Genomic DNA, 18,320 nt, shown 5'->3' on the forward strand with positions numbered 1-18,320 from the left:
CCACTACTGATGCCCTAACGTTTTAACAGTGATGTTCCCTAGCTTTCCCAAACATTGCCCCTTGAAGATCACCTCATGTCTTTGCTCAGCGGAGTCCACTGGAGACAATGGGGATGGATGCAAATATTAAATCCACCACTGGCCTCCGCTGAACAAATGCTTAGGGAGATCTACTGAGATGTCACTGTCCACATAGAAACAGGGGATGCTGCTGATGTCCCAGTTTTCAGGAGGAAGGGGAGTAACAGGACCATGTATATCACTCTATATCTCTATATGCATACAGCCTATTACATTCCAAACCATAATTTTAAGGATACATTAGGAATCGGCCCAGCGCTAAAATGTGATGTGAATCCAACCTAAGCTGTATAGCAGACCTCCTGTCATCAAGTGCAAAGTACTAAACAACAAACCTTTGCAGATTGGGGTTTGTTACTTTAAAGTATATTATAATGTATTGCACTGTAATTTTTAGGGATTGCTGTGTAATGTAGAGGGTGCTGTCAGCTCAGTTGTGGTTTGAAGGTAATAAAATGTGATGTATGCAATTTGGTCAGTTTAGTTGTGAAGGGTGTGTCAAACTCCCACTCTCAAGTGACGTCAGAGGATGCCCTAATGCTAGAGTCTCAACTTTATCACATAAAGCCACACCCACCTACACAAGATGGCACCTCAACGTAACACTTAAACTCAACTCTCCTAGCCCTGGCTCACTTTCCTTGCTGCCACCACCTATTTTTAAATGAATAATTAATATTAATAAGGCAAATATAAGACTACATAAGTCCCTCAACAATTTAGAAACCCAAATTACAGATTAAAGAATTACACACTCCACTGCAGAATTACTAAAAATGAATCCTGGAAATGTAACTCTTCAGAAATGTAGGTTCTCTAAGGCTACAAGCAGAGACTTATTAAGTTTTTAAAAATAAAAAAAGTATTACTAATAGTAGCAGATATCTGTGCTAGAAACTAAAAAAGTTTCTCAGCTAGAAACTATTTTGGTCAGCCTCAAGATGACTGTGAAACTTCAATAAAATGTATATGAAAAAGAAAAAAAAAAGATGACTGACAATGGCCATTTGCTTAGCTTCATAATTTATAGACAGTGGGTCTTCCTCCGACCTCCCAGCTTAAGACATCCCTGAAAATGGGATGGTCACAAGCTAATAAAATACACTGTGCCCCCTCAGTGAGACACATTTTTTAGGTTAGTTGTTTTTAAACACAATAACTCTAGATAGGGTGGAACAATTGCACCATTACCTCCAATCCATTGGGCACCTTTTTTACCCAGGTATACACCTGACTTCTAAAATGTAATTTAGAATTGCAAATGAGGGTCAGTCCTACAAAGGGTGAGTTTATTGCTGGATGTGACTATGAATGTAAATGCAATTAAAGGACTAGAGCGGGCTGCACCCAATAAATCATGGCCATATTTCATAATTTTACCACAACGGGGAATATTTTATTTAGGAGCACAGGGTAGGAAAGGGTTTTACCAGATTACTATACTGTAAATGACTGTAGTAGTTTTAGGAGCACAGTTTGGGGTAGAGTTTATTGTCATAAAGAGATCTGGATGCAAATTGTGCAGTAATAAGTTATGACTGTGAGAATATATCGAGCAGTTCTATACCTGATGGAGCAGATCCTTACCTTAGTGTACAAGAAATTTTCAACAAGTGTAGTATCATCAGTAGCTATTATAATAAGTTAATATTAATGTTGTTAGCATTTCTTAATTAGGGTGGGGATGCCAAGTGCTGGCACTTGTATCCCTTAATAAAAGCACACATCACTGTCAGAAAGCTTGTAAAACCAGGTAAAATAATTAAAGCATCCCTAACATATATGCTGTGACTTGGCACTATTTCTTAAGGAGCAACATCCATCCCTAGTCAAGAAACAAGGAATGGTGGCCAGTATTAGAGCAAATGTTTTTTTTTCTTTTTAACACCTTGCTGAAGTAAAACAGTATTTTCTGTAGTAATTTAACTAGAACCATGATTTAATTAGCAGACTGGTAGTCCGTCAATCATGTGTACTTTTTTGGGTTAACAGCATTTTGAAGTATGCTTACTTAAACTAAAACATTTCTTTTTATAATAAAAGATTGATAGAAATAGCTTTTCCATGTTTTCCGATGTCCTCCTGTGCATCTTTTAACAGCAAGATTTACCAACTGCTTCCTGATAGGATGGCCAGGGAGAACATGATGGGAAGCATTGTAAGAGAAAGAGGAAACAGTTGCTTGTTTAGCAAATTAATAACAAAGAGTTTATGTTTTTATATTATATCAGAATGCGGTATAATCAGGATCTGGATTATAATGAGTGTTGACGTTGGATATCTGGAATAAAATGTCAAAATACATTATACAGTCAAAGTCTGTTAGTACATAACTGAAATTTTAAAAACACTCTGACACAACTGATAAGACACAACAACTGATAAGATCTCAATGAAAAGGCTCTCTATTGGTATTATAGGGGCTTAGTTGAGTTTACACAAAATAGTGAATACACCGCAGATTAATGGCTGACAACTGACCATGAAAATGGGGGTCTTTAGTGTCTCCACCTGATCAGTGTTCAAGCAAGGTACATAAATAATCAAGTTTCCTTTAATGAAATATATCAATAATGTCTCCAAGTCAAGTTCAAATTAACCACTTGCATTTGTAAGTGGTTTATTTGAACTTGACTTGGAGACATTATATGATAGTTTATCATGTGTGATTGATAATGCTAAATAGATTTTAGTACCTACCTTCTTAACTTCATACTTAATAGCTAATTTAACTCGGCTCAGGGAAGGTCTGTGAGAATCCACAGGTTCCGCATCCACATCTCCATTTAAGATTGCTTCAACCTCTTCAGAATCCCGGCACAAATCAAGGACTCCAACCACAAAGTCTTTGCATTGCATAGACAATTTCCGATAGTCATTCTAAAAGATCATACAGACATATGAGAAAGATAACATTGTTTCCACAGAAAAAAAATCATAATAAACAATTTACTCATTGAGAATTGTTTTTAGATGATTGTCTGTAAACTTCAAAAAAGAGCCACACATTTAAAAAGAACCTGTCAGGCATTTAACCCCCAAAACTAAATATATTTTCATAAAGTGGCATTAGAAAGCATTGTGCATTGCCCTACCCCTTCATTGTCCCTATACATGCATGTAAACTTAAACAATCAGTTACTAAAGCTGTATGCAAAGGACCAGAGAGAGGTCCAATGAATCATTATGATATTCAGCAGTCCAGCTTATTCATGAGTGGGATGCACAGCCACACCTCCAGTGCTTGAGTTACAACCTGTATAATGATAGGACACTCCTGGTGCTGGCTGCCAAGCCCTTTGCAGCCTGTGTGTGTATGAGGTACTCCTATTCTTTACAAAGCAAATGGACCTTCTGTCACGGCAGGGATTAAACTCAGAAGGATTCTTTTACAAAACTGCCTCTGGGCAGTCAAAATTAACCCATATCCGGACAGGTGAAAAAATAAAACATCACTTTTATTAGGAATATTACAAGTAATTGCGCTTTATTTCAAACTGATGTGGCATGTGAGTTTTTTTCACCTGTCCGGATATGGGTTAATTTTGACTGCCCAGAGGCAGTTTTGTAAAAGAATCCTTCTGAGGTACTCCTATACACATGACTGACAGCCTGTATAATGATGTGACACTCCTGGTGCTGGCTCCTCTAGGTGCTTTATGGTTCTCCCACCCCTACAACCTGTGTGTATGAGATACCCCTCTACTCATGTCTGATGCCTGTATAATGATGTGATGCTTCCTGGTGCTGCTGGCTGTGCCTCCTGCAGCCTGTATATATATATATATATATATATATATATATATATATATGAGATATACAACTGCTCCAGGAAGCAGTAATGTGTATAGGAGAACATGTCAGATACTAGTGTAGCTAATGTCTGTGTCTCTCACATGTGTAGTGTATAGGAGAACAGAGCATGTCAGGAACTTGTGTAGCCTATGTCTGTGTCACTCACATGTGTATAGCCGAACATGTCAGGTACTTGTGTAACTGATGTCTGTGTCTCACACATGTGTATCGGAGAACATGTCAGGTACTTGTGTAGCTGATGTCTTTGTCTCTCACATGTGTATAGCAGCACATGTCAGATATTTGTGTAGCTTATGTCTGTGTCTCACACATGTGTATAGGAGAACATGTCAGGCACTTGTGTAGCTGATGTCTTTGTCTCTCACATGTGTATAGGAGGACATGTCAGGTACTTGTGTAGCTGATGTCTGTGTCTCCCACATGTGTATAGGAGAACATTTCAGGCACTTGTGTAGTTGATGTCTTTGTCTCTGACATGTGTATAGGAGAACATGTCAGGTACTTGTGTAGCTGATGTCTGTGTCTCACACATGTGTATAGGCTGTCAGCAGATAAAGCACAAGAACTTGCAATGCTTATACTATACATTACACATATACATGAGTAGGTGGAGGAGATGGAATGGGTAACAGGGGTGACATCACTTTCTTTCTCCATGTGCCCAGGCTCATATACATAAGGGAGAAAATATGATTTTAGTGTATGAATTATGGTAACTAGATAAAAGGTAGGGATGGAATCCTTGTGAGCTGCTCCACAAGACAGTAATGACAGAATAAGTGACAAAGATGTTAACTGAAAAAATTTTGCTGACAACACTGGACAACCACATTTATCTTTGTATTGATGTCTTCACAGGGGCAGTTCTCACTTTTTTCATAGGAAATTCAAATAGCACAGGATTCCAGCACTTTCACAGAGGACGCTTGTAGTATTTCAAATTCTTTATTCCATCAATAAAAGTCACAGCAGATGCAGCATATAGACACGAAAAGATCTACGCGTTTCGTCCGGTTAGGACTTAGTCATGATCCCCAGTGCTGGAATCCTGTGCTATTTGAATTTCCTATGTTCGTGTGGGCTTACACGTATACCCGTGCACCTGGAGGACTGCAAGGAAGGGCGAATTGGTGAGCTGGCTTTCCCGTTTGTCACTTTTTTCATAGCCCTGCAATAATTGGATGAAGGCTATGTCAATCAGGTTAGTCCAACAGGGATAGAGACAGGGATAGGGCCTCTGTGATGTTAATAGAGGCCTCTGCAACGTTAACAGATGGCTTAGGTGACCCTAACAAAGTGTATATAAACTTGGGATGACAACACAGCAATCAGTCTAGCCCTGTAAACCCATGAGGATGCCTCAAATGTGTAGGGAGGGACCACTCTCTGCTGCTTTTAATACGGAATCTAATACAATAATAAGACCTCTGTCGGAGATGATATAGCCGAGAAATGGAAGACTCCGGTAGTGGAATTGACACTTTTCAAGTGTGGCGTAAAGGTGATACAACTGAGGACTTGCCGTACATGGAACTGGTGGGACTAAAGGTCTGGAGAGAATACCAGAATGTCGTCCTTTTTGGTTGCAAAGAAAAAGCATGCACCAGCTGGAGAAGAGGACTTAAGTATGGACCCCCTCTGCAGGTTCTCTTTGATGTGGTATCTGGTACTGAGGAGGAGACGTAGCTGGCAGCAGATCCACAGGACAATCGTAGGGATGGTGAGGTGGCAAAGTGTCAGGGTGTGTGGGGAGAGGCAGGGTTAAAGAGAATTCTGGGTAAGGCCAGCACCAATTAACGGCGCGCTGGTCCTTTAAATCTGGAGAAGGCGACGTACACCCTTAGGATGCAGGGAAGCGCACATGCACTCGAGGACCCGTAAGTAGGAGCGAGGACGGGTACTTGAATGTGCCGCAGAGCAGGGCCACACAGGGGAGGGAGCGCAGGGGAGCTCGTGACACTCTCTTCCAAGTTCGCCATTGTCTAGGTTTCTGCAGTATTCTCTGAGTGGTCTCCTGATTCCAGATGTTAAAGTTGTGACTTTTTCACAACAAAAGTTGTGCAGTTGCAAATTCATAAGTGCTGTTGTCAGGCATGGGAACGCTGTCTGCAACTTTTCAACTTTTCCAAGTTTTGTTCAAAAAGTCGCAAAATAACTAAAGACCTTAACTCGGATGAATTAAAAAGCAAAACTTCCTTAGATACCTCTGACCAGCAGAAAATGAAAAAAAGCATGAGCACAGAGGCCAATACAAAGGTACATTTGCCCTGAAGTGTCTATTAATAAAGTAGTCTGCATTCATAACCATTCACTTGGAATTTACAATTATTATTCAGATATCCAAATACAAGTAAAGGGCTTGTCCACTTTACCTCATGTTTTTTTTGTAATGTGGTGTAAGTGTGGGAGGCAGGATATTAGGCAATCTAACAATATACTTCTATTAAAAGTTCTGCACCGCTTTCTTGATATGTAAAGTGAAGCCTCCTGTCTTTTACCTCATCAGCCAGACATTCCTGTCCATAAAATGACAGCAGGTGGAGGGTCATGTGACCTCTAACTGGTGATTGTTCATGGACAGATTGAGATCACATGACCCTCCATCTGAAGCCATTTTATGGACTGGAATGTCTGGCTGATGAGATAAAAGACAGGAGGTTTCACTTTACATATCAAGAAGGCAGAGCAAAACTTTTAATAGATGTATATTGGTAAATTACTTAATATCCTACACCCCACACTTACACACACATTACAAAAACATAAGGTAAAGTGGCCAACCCCTTTAAGTTAAAAAATATGTATCCTGGGTTAGATTAAGGGTCTCTTCTGCTTATGATTTAAGGTTTTCTTTTTACTTATTCTGGATAGTCTTGTCATGTCCCCACAGTATCCAATAGTATTATTATGCACACTTGCTTTGGTATGGTCAAGGAATCCCTAAATGTCTATGTCATTTGTTTAAACTGAACATACAATCTCTCCTTATTGCTCACAATGGGGCAGATTTAATTACCCGTCCAGTAGCGATCCCGCGGCGCCTTGTCCGACGCTGATTCGGGTTCTGCCGGCATTCACTAAGGTCATGCGCCCGATGTACACTAGGTGTCGCTGCTGCGCTGAGGTCTGCCGGAGTTCATCTTCTCCGTCTCGGTGTATGTGAGTGCTATTCTTGCGACACAAATTTTTTAAAAATTCTGCGTTTTTTCCGAATCCGTCAGGTTTTCTGGCGGCCACGCCCCCTATTTCTGTCGCGTGAAAACCGGCACCGATTCGCCACAATCTAAATGCGTGCGCCAAAATCATGGGGCAATTCAGTGCAAATCGGAAAAATTCGGGAAACCCGACGAAAATGGCAACTTGGACCCTTAGTAAATGAGCCCCAATGTTTTCACATGAATAAATTGACGAGTGAATAATTCCTATATGTTGTTTAAGTGTACAAATGTTTAATATGATACATGTCTTCTAATACCACCACAACATCACCAAATTCAATTTGAATCTTAGAACTAACCATTATGAACTTAACATCTGGATCAATAGTATAAAGTAATAAAACTACTTAAGTTCACTGTGTAAACTAAAACTCTTGTAAACTTAGACTCCATTATTGTTGTCATATAAATTGGCATATGTGAGCGCTATATTTGCACCCATGACAGTCCCAGGACATTGTAAATAAATTGTCCCCGAATAAGAAGTTTGACTTCCAGAGAATTAGTCCAAGTACAGAAAGGATAAAATTTTTACTATGCTCAGAAAATCCTGATTTGTTATTTTTTTTAGTAACTGCCATTAACCCATGTTAATTGTTGATAAACATATATCACATTAAATTAGGTAGCAACCCAGGTAATCTTCTCAACTTCTTTTAGTCTTCACAAAATCTGAAGTATCTCTAATACAGTACAAACCCTGTCTTAAATGTGTCCCAATAAAAAAAAAAAAAAAAAAAAAAAATATATATATATATATATATATATATATATATATATATATATATATACATAGACCCAGCAATAGGTCTAGTAGAAGGTGTCATGAAAGTGAAATCTAATAAAAATAATAAATAGGGTATTGAGGGGGGCTAACAAGCAAGGAATTACTGTTAGTAAGTTTTAACCCACTTTATATAAGTAAAACACCTATTACCAAGATTCCCTACAATCAGTTAATGTTCCTAGGTGTCATATTTCAATGTGAGCTAGGATAGCCATGACATATTACAGGCAGTGTTATTTGGGAGTCGTGTTTAAACAACTCAGTCTTATCCAGACACTGATTCTTTTTTGTTTTACAAGCCCAGCTCTTCTGAGAGCTGTCATGTCATCAATAGACTGCTTGCCATTATGCTGGACTTCGGTGAAGGAATGAGCTATCATAAATCCTAAGAGACCTTTTTAGATCAACAGCAAATGACACATACAAAAAAGCATCTTCCTTAGCAGTAAACGTATGCCTCTAGTGTGGAGCCTTATCCCAAGTCTTCTGAAAGATATCCAACATTTCATTGGCATTCAATGCTTTTTTAAATGTAGTATTTTTAACACTTTCCCAATTTTTACTTGAGTGGTATGGGTAGTCATAACAATTCTTCTTTTCTGTAGCAGTGGGTAATACAGGACAGAGAAGGTTTTTCTGTAGACAAGACATTTTCACATATATTTGAACTTGACTAGCACTCGACTTGTAACAACCTATCTACTCATCTATTTGATGAATATCAACTATCTATACATCTATATTGAGGCAACCTAAATATACTTGTTTTTCATATATCATTTTGACATTTTAAAGATTTTGTATATATTACAAATACCTAGAATAATACCATTTATGTAAAGGATTAAAGGGGTATTCCGGGAATATGAAGGTCTGATACAAAAACCCATGATGCTTTAGATAAATGAATATAACAGACCTCAATATCATCAGTCACAAAATGGAGCTTAAATAGTTTGATTTTATGATTCACAACATTTTATGGCCTCTCTCTAAAGTAGGTGGAGTTATCACCAAGATGGCTCCCACTGGAAAATACAAGTCCTATGATCCTTTAGTTTTCAGTAACTCCTCCTACCACTTATGCTCTGCTTCCAGTGATGATGTAACAGACTTTCTTGCTCTGTTACTATAGTAACGATGTGTAACTGCTATCACTACACATCACCACAACACTGTCCATACTGGATGCAGTACAACCAACCAACTACAACCAAACCTAGTTGTGATCACATGACCTGCCCAGGCAGGTACAGGACATGTGATGAGGACATGTGACCAGCGTCGATCTTCTGTCCTGTTTCTCCTCCGCGCTGAGGAAATTAACGGACTGATTAAAGGGTCAGTAGCATTTTAATTCTTCATTACAGTCTATGTCAGCAGCATTTTCTGCTAAGGGGAGCAAAATTTTAAATAACAACTAATTTCATATTAGCTTATATTTTAAGTACTCACTTGTATATGAATTTCTGGAATACCCCTTTAATCATTTGTAACATATTTCCTTTCCTACAAACAAAAAAGTTATTTTTTTAACTTTTTTCAGTGGTATCATTCTTATGATTTTCTTTTTCTAAAAAATATATAACTCATTCTCTTTTTCTGTGTTTTAGCTAATCTAATCTAAGTCTAATTATGTAGATATTTCTTGTTTATTATATATCAAAAATATGAATTCCGATGTTTTAGGCCTTTTCCACCTTCATCAGAATACAGCATGTCAGTTTGTTAATTTTTCCGGTATAAGTTATAGATATTTATATATATATATATACTTTACACATAAAATACAAACACATAGGGGGCCATTTATCTTTTTCCTTTTTTGAGACTTTTTTTGATGCATTGCAATTTGTGCACATTTTTTGGGACTTTTTGAAATGTGTCCGACGGACATTTGTTTATCATCAGTAAGACACATTTACGTTCTATTCCAGATCTTCTAAATGACTAAATGATGCAAATGACAAATATCTTTTTAAATTATGTTACATTTGCAACATTTTTTATAATTAAGGTTAGCTGTAAAAATAATGGAAAGAATTGACTTGAGACAATTTTGCAACATTTTTGAGACATTTGTTACAAATGTTGCAAAAAGAGATCTGAAAAAAAAAAACATTTAACACAAGGAAAAAGGGAAATGAATTACCAAAGTAGCAGGTGATAACGGTTTTATGAACAGTAGAATCTTGTGAATTGGACCAAGCTTAGAACATGGCCCCGTGTAGTAGTGCTTTATTCTTTGTGCATGCGTATCATAGTATCATAGTATATAAGGCTGGAAAAAGACGCAAGTCCATCAAGTCCAACCTTTAAGAATTAAATAAATGTTTTATCCCCATAACCCGTGATACTTTTTCTCTCCAGAAAGGCATCCAGGCCTCTCTTGAACATGTACATAGAGTCCGCCATAACAACCTCCTGCGGCAGAGGGTTCCACAGTCTCACTGCTCTTACAGTAAAGAACCTTTGTCTATGTTGATGGTAAAATCGCCTTTCCTCTAGGCGCAGAGGATGCCCCCTTGTCCTGGTGACAGGCCTAGGTATAAAAATATCTTTGGAGAGATCCTTGTACTGTCCGTTCAGGTATTTGTACATTGTAATGAGGTCTCCCCTCAGTCGTCTTTTTTCTAAACTGAATAATCCCAAATTTTTTAATCTGTCAGTGTATTCCCCTAATAATCCTGGTTGCTCTCCTCTGCACCCGTTCCAGCTCTACTATATCCTTTTTATACACTGGTGCCCAAAACTGTACACAATATTCCATGTGTGGTCTGATCAGGGATTTGTATAAGGGCAAAACTATGGGGGATATTTATCATACGCTGGCTCGTGCTTCTGAGGCTTCACGTATGAAAAGTCGCCGGCAGCAGCGAGTGCTCAGTAACGCCCCACGCCGGCCCACTCCCGTCCGGCCGCGCCCCCCCTTCACGCCCCTTCACGCCCCACTGGCGTGAAGGTGGCGGATTGGGGAAAATAATCGCAAAAGCTAGCAAGGTACCTCGACCTCGGCTGCCACAGCGGGCTGGTCGCATCTGTGGAACGACCTGGTGGTATCCTGCCGCAGCAAGTCCAACCCGCTTTGCGGCGGGCTCTGGTGAAAACCAGGTGCCGCTTGGGCTCAGGTCCCAGGTGTCGGCTAGTTCCATCTCCCGCGGTGGTCCAGAGGATCCCCTGATTCTGACATTTACTAAGTAATTGACCGTTTAGAACATAATTATACTTTTTAGTTTCCATGGCCCAAGTGCATAACTTTACATTTATCTACATTAAACCTCATTAACCATTTCTCTGCCCACTCCTCAAGCTTCCACAAATCCCTCTGTAATGCTAAACTATCGACCTCAGTATTTATTACTTTACACAGCTTAGTGTCATCTGCAAATATTGAAACTTAAAATGAGAGATTTAGTGGCACTTATCAAATTTATCTAGCCGTCCTTATGTGCTACCACCTTATCCCTAAAACACCCAATGGGAAAAGGTCAAAGCTATTGCATAAAGTATAAGTGTAGGTGGGCACTAATAAGGAAGGTTCCGGATTTCTTAAAAAAATTAATATTTATTTGTACATCCAAAAACATACAGATATAAAAATCAGACCTACAGACGTCTGTGTTAAAAGTTGGTCTTTGTAACAAAAAAAAACAACTAGCTTGAAAAAATAAAAAAATAAAAAATATAGCGCTTTAGAAATATGTCAAAAATGTATTTTAAGTTAAAAAATGGAGAGGAAAAGGTGATATCTCTTTGAAGGGTTCAAAGTTCGGATGCCGTATGAGAGGTAGGTATCCGAGAGGTATTTTAAGTGGCTGGCAAGATATAGGGCCCTATATCTGCATTGTAAGGCTAAAAATCGGATCGGACCAGTATAAATGACAGGTCATCTTAAATGACTGTAGTCATACACTCACGGTGAGAACCGTCTAACCGTGAGTGTATGACTACAGTCATTTAAGATACAAAATCAATGATATTGTGATCACTATTACCCAGGTTCCCCCCAACCTGTAGTTTTGATACCCTATCAGGTCTGTTGGTAAGGATAAGGTCCAGCAGTGCCCTTGCGACAGGTAATTGTCTTTTGTTGTTGACAAGAACCTGCTGTTGTTGAAGGACCTGCAGGTTTCTGCCACCCAGTCAATATCTGGGTAATTGAAGTCCCCCATGATAAGTACTTCACCATGCTTTGAAGCCGCATCCATTTCACTTATCAGCATTTCCTCTGCTGCCTCCATTATATTTGGAGCCTTATAACAAACCCCTAGTAATATTTTATTATTCTTTTTCCCTTCCCTTATCTCCACCCATAGGGACTCCACATGTGCATTTGCGTTACTGATGTCATCTCGCAAGATAGGCTTGAGGCAAGAATTCACATATAAACAAACCCCTCCCCCTTTTTTATTTATACGATCCTTTCTAAAAAGACTATAACCATCTATAGTAACAGCCCAGTCATAGCTACTGTCCAGCAATGTCTCGCTGATTCCCAATATATCATATTTCCTTTCCAGCATCAAGAGTTCCAGTTCCTCCATTTTGTTTGTGAGGCTTCTGGCATTTGTGTACATGCACTTTATATGGTTTTCCCTGTCCATATTCCTTTTGTCCTTATTCCCCAATCTCATTCCAGCCCCCCTTATTCCCCCATGGACTATGACTCTTCCCAGCTCTCTATCTACACTGTCTATTTGCCCTGCACAAGTGTACTTGCCCTCCCCCCAGGTCTCTAGTTTAAACACTCCTCCAACCTTCTAGCCATTTTTTCCCCCAAAACAGCTGCACCCTCCCCATTGAGGTGCAGCCCATCCCTACTGTAGAGCCTGTAGCTGACAGAAAAGTCAGCCCAGTTCTCCATGAACCCAAAACCCTCCTTCCTACACCAACTTTTGAGCCACTTATTTACCTCCCTGATCTCCCGCTGCCTTTCTGGTGTGGCACGTGGTACACGTAGTATTTCGGAGAAAACTACCTTTGAGGTCCTTGCCCTGAGCTTATGGCCTAAATCCCTGAAATCATTTTTAAGGACCTTCCACCAACCTCTTACTTTGTCATTAGTGCCAATGTGGACCATGACCCCTGGTTCCTCACCAGCCCCTCCCAGTAATCCGTCAACCCGATCCGCAACATGCCGAACCCGAGCACCCGGCAAACAACACACTGTTCGGTATGCACGGTCTTTGTGACAGATTGCCCTGTGTGTTCCCCTAATAATCGAATCTCCCACTACCAGCACCTGTCTGACCTTGCCTGTGCTCTCGGGTTTGCAGCCAGATCTTGTTGCAGTGAGCTCTGAAGATGCGTGTATGTATTTCATGTTCCAAAGCAGTATGAAGAGGTGCTCTTTCTATGTGAATGCTCCAGGCCGGCTTCCTGATGTAAAGGAGGAGTAGGGGCTGATTTCACCATATGCAACAACCTCTGCTTAACTGCACATTGCCGTTTAAGGTCAAAGACTCAACTGGCCTCATGGTAGATGCAGCAATGATTGGCCACTTGAAAGATATCAAGAAAGTGCATCAAAATTTAATTTTCACCTACTCCTTTAATTAAGAAATTGAGCAAAATATTTCTAGTGCCCTTTTGATTTAGAGCCAGAGAGAGACAAGACTGTGTTGTAGTCAATTAAAAAATTTCACACGTGTCACTGTACTGTAGCAACTTCAAAGGGAAAACTAGATTTTAACTAATCATTCACATCTAAATACCTAGACCAAAGCTGACACTGAATTAAAGCAAAACTAAAAGCATACAGTATATTCTGCTTGGTGTTTAATGTAGGAACCCCAGAAATGATAAATGTAAGCATATTATAGTTGTAAACATATGTCAGTAATGCATAATCCCATGGAATGTACAGATGTGGGCTCTGTGATTTCAACTGTCTATGTATGTCTGGACAGATCAAATGTAGCTAAGACTATAGCAACAAGAATGTTTAACTGCATGTATATATATATATATATATATATATATATATATATATATAGTAGGTAGGCACAAGGTGTCATTGTGGATGGTAGATCATTGTTGCTGGTGTCATCGGCATTAGGCTACTGACACAAATTTGTTAGTTTAAAGCAGCTGATCCGGAACAGGTTTTTCTGGAGCAGTCAATGTACCGGGTGGGATGGCTGCTACCACATTTCAGGCCAGGGCTTACAAGCCCTATGTAAATCCTGCAGTGTCAGATGAGGGTCGGTGAGGTTCCCTACCTGTGTGTGTTGGTTGGTGGAATACTGAGAATGTCAGATACAGAGCTTGGCCTTGCTATATTGGGAGGTCTGAGGACTGAAAAGGTTCACCTAAGTATGGCACTGTGTGTTTTAATATGTACTGTGCTTGATGATATGAACCGTGATTTATTCTAAGCACTAACGCCCACATTTATTAAAGTGTTTGCACCAGATTTTTCTTTGACTTTGCACTGAAAAGAATATGCAACCTGCTTGCACATGTCAGTACTGTGTCGCAGCTGCACTATAACCGACGTGCCACAAAATTCTGCACCTAAAAGGGTGTTCCGCTACTGGGTTGAACAACTCATCACATTTAATACTGTGACTCGACAGAATTCTGTCATAAGTTCTTAGTTAAAGGTTACCACAAAAAAGTTGGTCCACACTTTCAGAGCAGGGTACACCATACTAATAAAGACTATGCACCACCTTTCATTAATCTGGTGCATTCTACAACATGCAGACGGCACCGAGTGCAGTCGGCACTTCTTTTGATAAAAGTGGTCCTATAGGTTTTGTTTTGCCGACTGCAGCAAGCCTTTGTTCCTATTTTGTTCATGTCAGAAATAAAGATGGCTGTTTGTTTATCTGAAATACTGCTTCCTGGTGCTTCTCTGAGGGCTACCATGTGAGTTGAGCCCCGCCATATATATAGCAACTATATATATCAACTATCCACTACTGACTGATCATGAATTTATTGTACACTATTCTCATCATTGAAATCAGTGTCTGTGACAACCAAGCAGCAGATGTGTCTTTATTGGGATAGCCATGTTGCACTTCACCTGTGGGTGCATATATACATTCATATTCAGGAAATATGCTCTCTTAGTAGGATAGTTCAGTGCATATTCTGCTAAAATTGTGAAGGAAAAGATACTTATCCAGAAAAATAATGTCCATTAAGGCACCCACAGGGGGATTTACGGTGATTTTTTCACTGTTCTGCTCTTATAGCACATAATAATAATAATAATAATAATAATAGACAGATAGATGAGAATGACAGAAGATTGGCAGAAGAGTAAAAATGTGAACTTATCCTGCTTACCCCATGTTTTTGAGGATTTCGATACCTGGCATAGTAGCTATAATTTGAGTTACCGTATGTAGTTTGAGAAGCTCGTATTCCAAGCATACTTTGTTTCTTTTAGGATAAGTAGTCTTGCTACTATTTGCTTTACCTTGACGGCGCACTTGTTGTTTATTGCCTCTAGCAATTCCTAGCACCAACCCACATCTAAATACTTACAAGACCAAGAACATTTAGCTTGATGTTAATAATAAATGGCATGACACTGGAGACTAGGAGTTGCTACCAACTGTATCTATTTATAGTATATATCTTTTCAGGGAAAAAACTGAAATATAAATGAAGATTCATTAGTAGAATAGTAACTGGCATAGAAAGACGCATATAACACCTGTTTAATAAGCATTAACTTATTTTTTTATATATGTAGGGGATGTGTTTTAAAACATTTTATGACAAAAACTATGTGGCTAGTTGTGCTACTGTTCGGACTGATACCAAGACTAAAAATAATAAAGCGAAATAAAATAAGGAATAAACATGCACTGACAATAAGTCTATTTTATTTTATTTTTTAAAATCTATTCATCCATCCAATTCAGGAATTCATTAAAATATTTCATGCACATTCATTAAATTTAAAAAATAATAATAAATATCTTCCAAGATTCTATATTTCTATACAAAATATATGCATATTTGGATCCAGCGGTTAATTATACGGGAAAGAAGTGCCCTGCTTATCCCACAAAAAAACCTTTTAAATTGAGATGATTTATTTTACACTTGTCTAAGACACATGATAATAAGCATGTATATTTATAGCTAAATCATTCCTGCCCTTAGTCAACCTAGGTGCTCCAGCACTGAATGGATCCAGCGCACAACGATTAGCTATTTCCATTTGTGCTTGAAGAAGGGTGTTCCGCCCAAAACGCGTTTACAGTTTTTGGAATAAACAATTTGAACTTACCAGAAGACTCTCTCCATAATAGTGCAGTGCCAGCCTTTTTCTTGGTTTTCTAACCCCATTTTATGCTTGTGACACCGGTTCAGCCTTTGCATAAAGCGAATACCGGCAAGCTGTTGGGCAGCTTTTGGAGTATCTCTACGCTCGATTTAAGCTATTTAAGGTGAGCGCGATTCTCAGGGGGGGTACTGTCCATACCCTCCCTCTCTATACATATCCCTTGGATATTTTGATTTCAATTTAATTTACTTTTTCCCATTTATCCTACGATAATACACGAGGCGCCGTCCTCTTGTTTTGCCTCTTTTTTTTTTTTTTTTCGTTATAGTACTTAGTCAACTGTGTATTATATATTTAGACTGTCAGCTCTAATAGCTAACATCGTCCAGTCACACACTAGCGATCTGCCGGGAGACAGGATAACCAGACAGTGATTCATCAGAGGTCACTATGTGTAACTGTCAGAGGGAAAATTCAGCAAACTGCACAACAACATAGCTGATCACATGAAATCACAGCATGCCTGCATAGAGCTATGGAGAGGAGTAGTAGTCAATGGAGGCATGCTTGAATTTCATGTGATCATTTATACGCCTGGGTTACAGTTTGCTAAAGTTGGGAAGCTAAATGACTTGAGATTATGTCACCCTGGCCACATGATTTTACTGCTATATGCTGTGAAAGCATGGGGATGAGTTGCTGGATTTAGCCTGAGGAGGCCAAGCCCCACTCAACTCACTATAGATATCCCTGGATACAAGGTAAAATTATAAAGTTGATTTTATGAGGATCTGAGGGAAACAATTATTAGCTAACCTGCCACTAACTGTATTTGTGAAAAATGTGGTGACAGGTTCCATTTAACATTTACTTAAAAATGGTAATACATAAGAGCACACAATGAAGTATTAATAGAACACAGAATCTATAAAAGACTAATCAGTCTAAAATATAAGGTCAAATGTGCTGGCGTGCATTGCGTGATTTCCTCTTCAAAGAGTTTATACTGTGATAGTTACAAATACAACAAAGGGTGCAAGAAGGAATACATCCCAGATGGGAAAACTCACCAACAAACTTCCAACAATAATAGTTGATCTTGAGCTTGTGTCATTAAATGGTCATCCTTTTCTTACCCCATACTTGGGTCCTTCTTCAGACAATATAATATTTATCCAAGTGACCAAGAGTAAAGACATAAGAAGATAGATAGGCCAGGAAAGAAAAATAGAGTTACTGTTGGGTTCTGGTCTCTTTGTCAGGTAAGATCAAAAGGGGACTAGAGTCACTGTCCCTATTATGCCCTATGACAAAGAAGGCCTGTTTTACCCTAAGTAAGCTAATTTCGATGCCACGACCCTAAACAGCTGCCACCTCAACTGGAATCTAAAACTCTGTCAAGGGGCTCTATTATTGACATATCAACACAGTCCCAGAGCAGAAAATAGTCCCAGTAAGTATTTATTGAATAAACATATCTTGATATGACATGTCTCACCTCAAAAAACCTCTTTGAGGGATTCAAAGAGATGCCACACACTACCTACCATAGAAAGACAACAGAATACGTAAGTAGAGCACAGAAAGTTCCATATGGATAGAGTAATCAGTGCTCTCTATAAAACAAGTGCTCAAAAAGTAAAGGTTGGACACTGCCCCATGTCTTTCATGTGAATGTGCAGTGGTATCCCATGTCAAATTAATTAGACATTGATGGGCAGTATAGCATAATGAGCTGGAGTGCTCAAACTCAAAGTGCTACTGCCTACCTTGTAACCATGGGTTTAAACTGTAGTAGCTTGAGTCCTAGGTCTAGAATATTGTGACCCCCTACAATATGTAATGTTGGGATGGTTAATAATAACTGGTCATAAGTCAGAGTCCATTTTGAGAATATCCCAGTGCTTAAATAGAATACTTAGCACTACTTTCCCCATAAAAAGTCCCTATAAGTCTAATGAGTGGGGTTTTGGGTTTTGGTTTTAGAAGCTTAGTTCTGTTCAAGATCTTTGATAGGCTGAGTGGAGAATGGCATCTGGATAGTCCCTTGCTAAGTCCCTGCTAAGATGACTAAGAGTAACTCCTCTGAGGATCTCATTGCGTGTTTCATATAGAGAAGGAGGGCAGTGGTTTATGCTCAGTGGTACGAGAACTGAGGGGTGATGAC

At 39.1% G+C, this 18,320-nt stretch overlaps 1 protein-coding gene across 2 annotated transcripts in view; it reads right to left on the minus strand.

The window, feature by feature from the left end:
• Window positions 1-18,320, minus strand: part of TRPC3 (transient receptor potential cation channel subfamily C member 3) — a 195,120-nt gene that overhangs the window by 91,742 nt on the left and 85,058 nt on the right. For both annotated transcript variants that reach the window (XM_072119348.1, XM_072119350.1), the window contains exon 3: window positions 2,782-2,961. In XM_072119348.1, coding sequence (XP_071975449.1) covers window positions 2,782-2,961 — 180 coding nt within the window. The remainder of the gene's footprint in view (window positions 1-2,781; window positions 2,962-18,320) is intronic.

The sequence above is a fragment of the Engystomops pustulosus genome, chromosome 1, assembly GCF_040894005.1.
Source record: "Engystomops pustulosus chromosome 1, aEngPut4.maternal, whole genome shotgun sequence".
Classification (NCBI taxonomy): domain Eukaryota; kingdom Metazoa; phylum Chordata; class Amphibia; order Anura; family Leptodactylidae; genus Engystomops; species Engystomops pustulosus.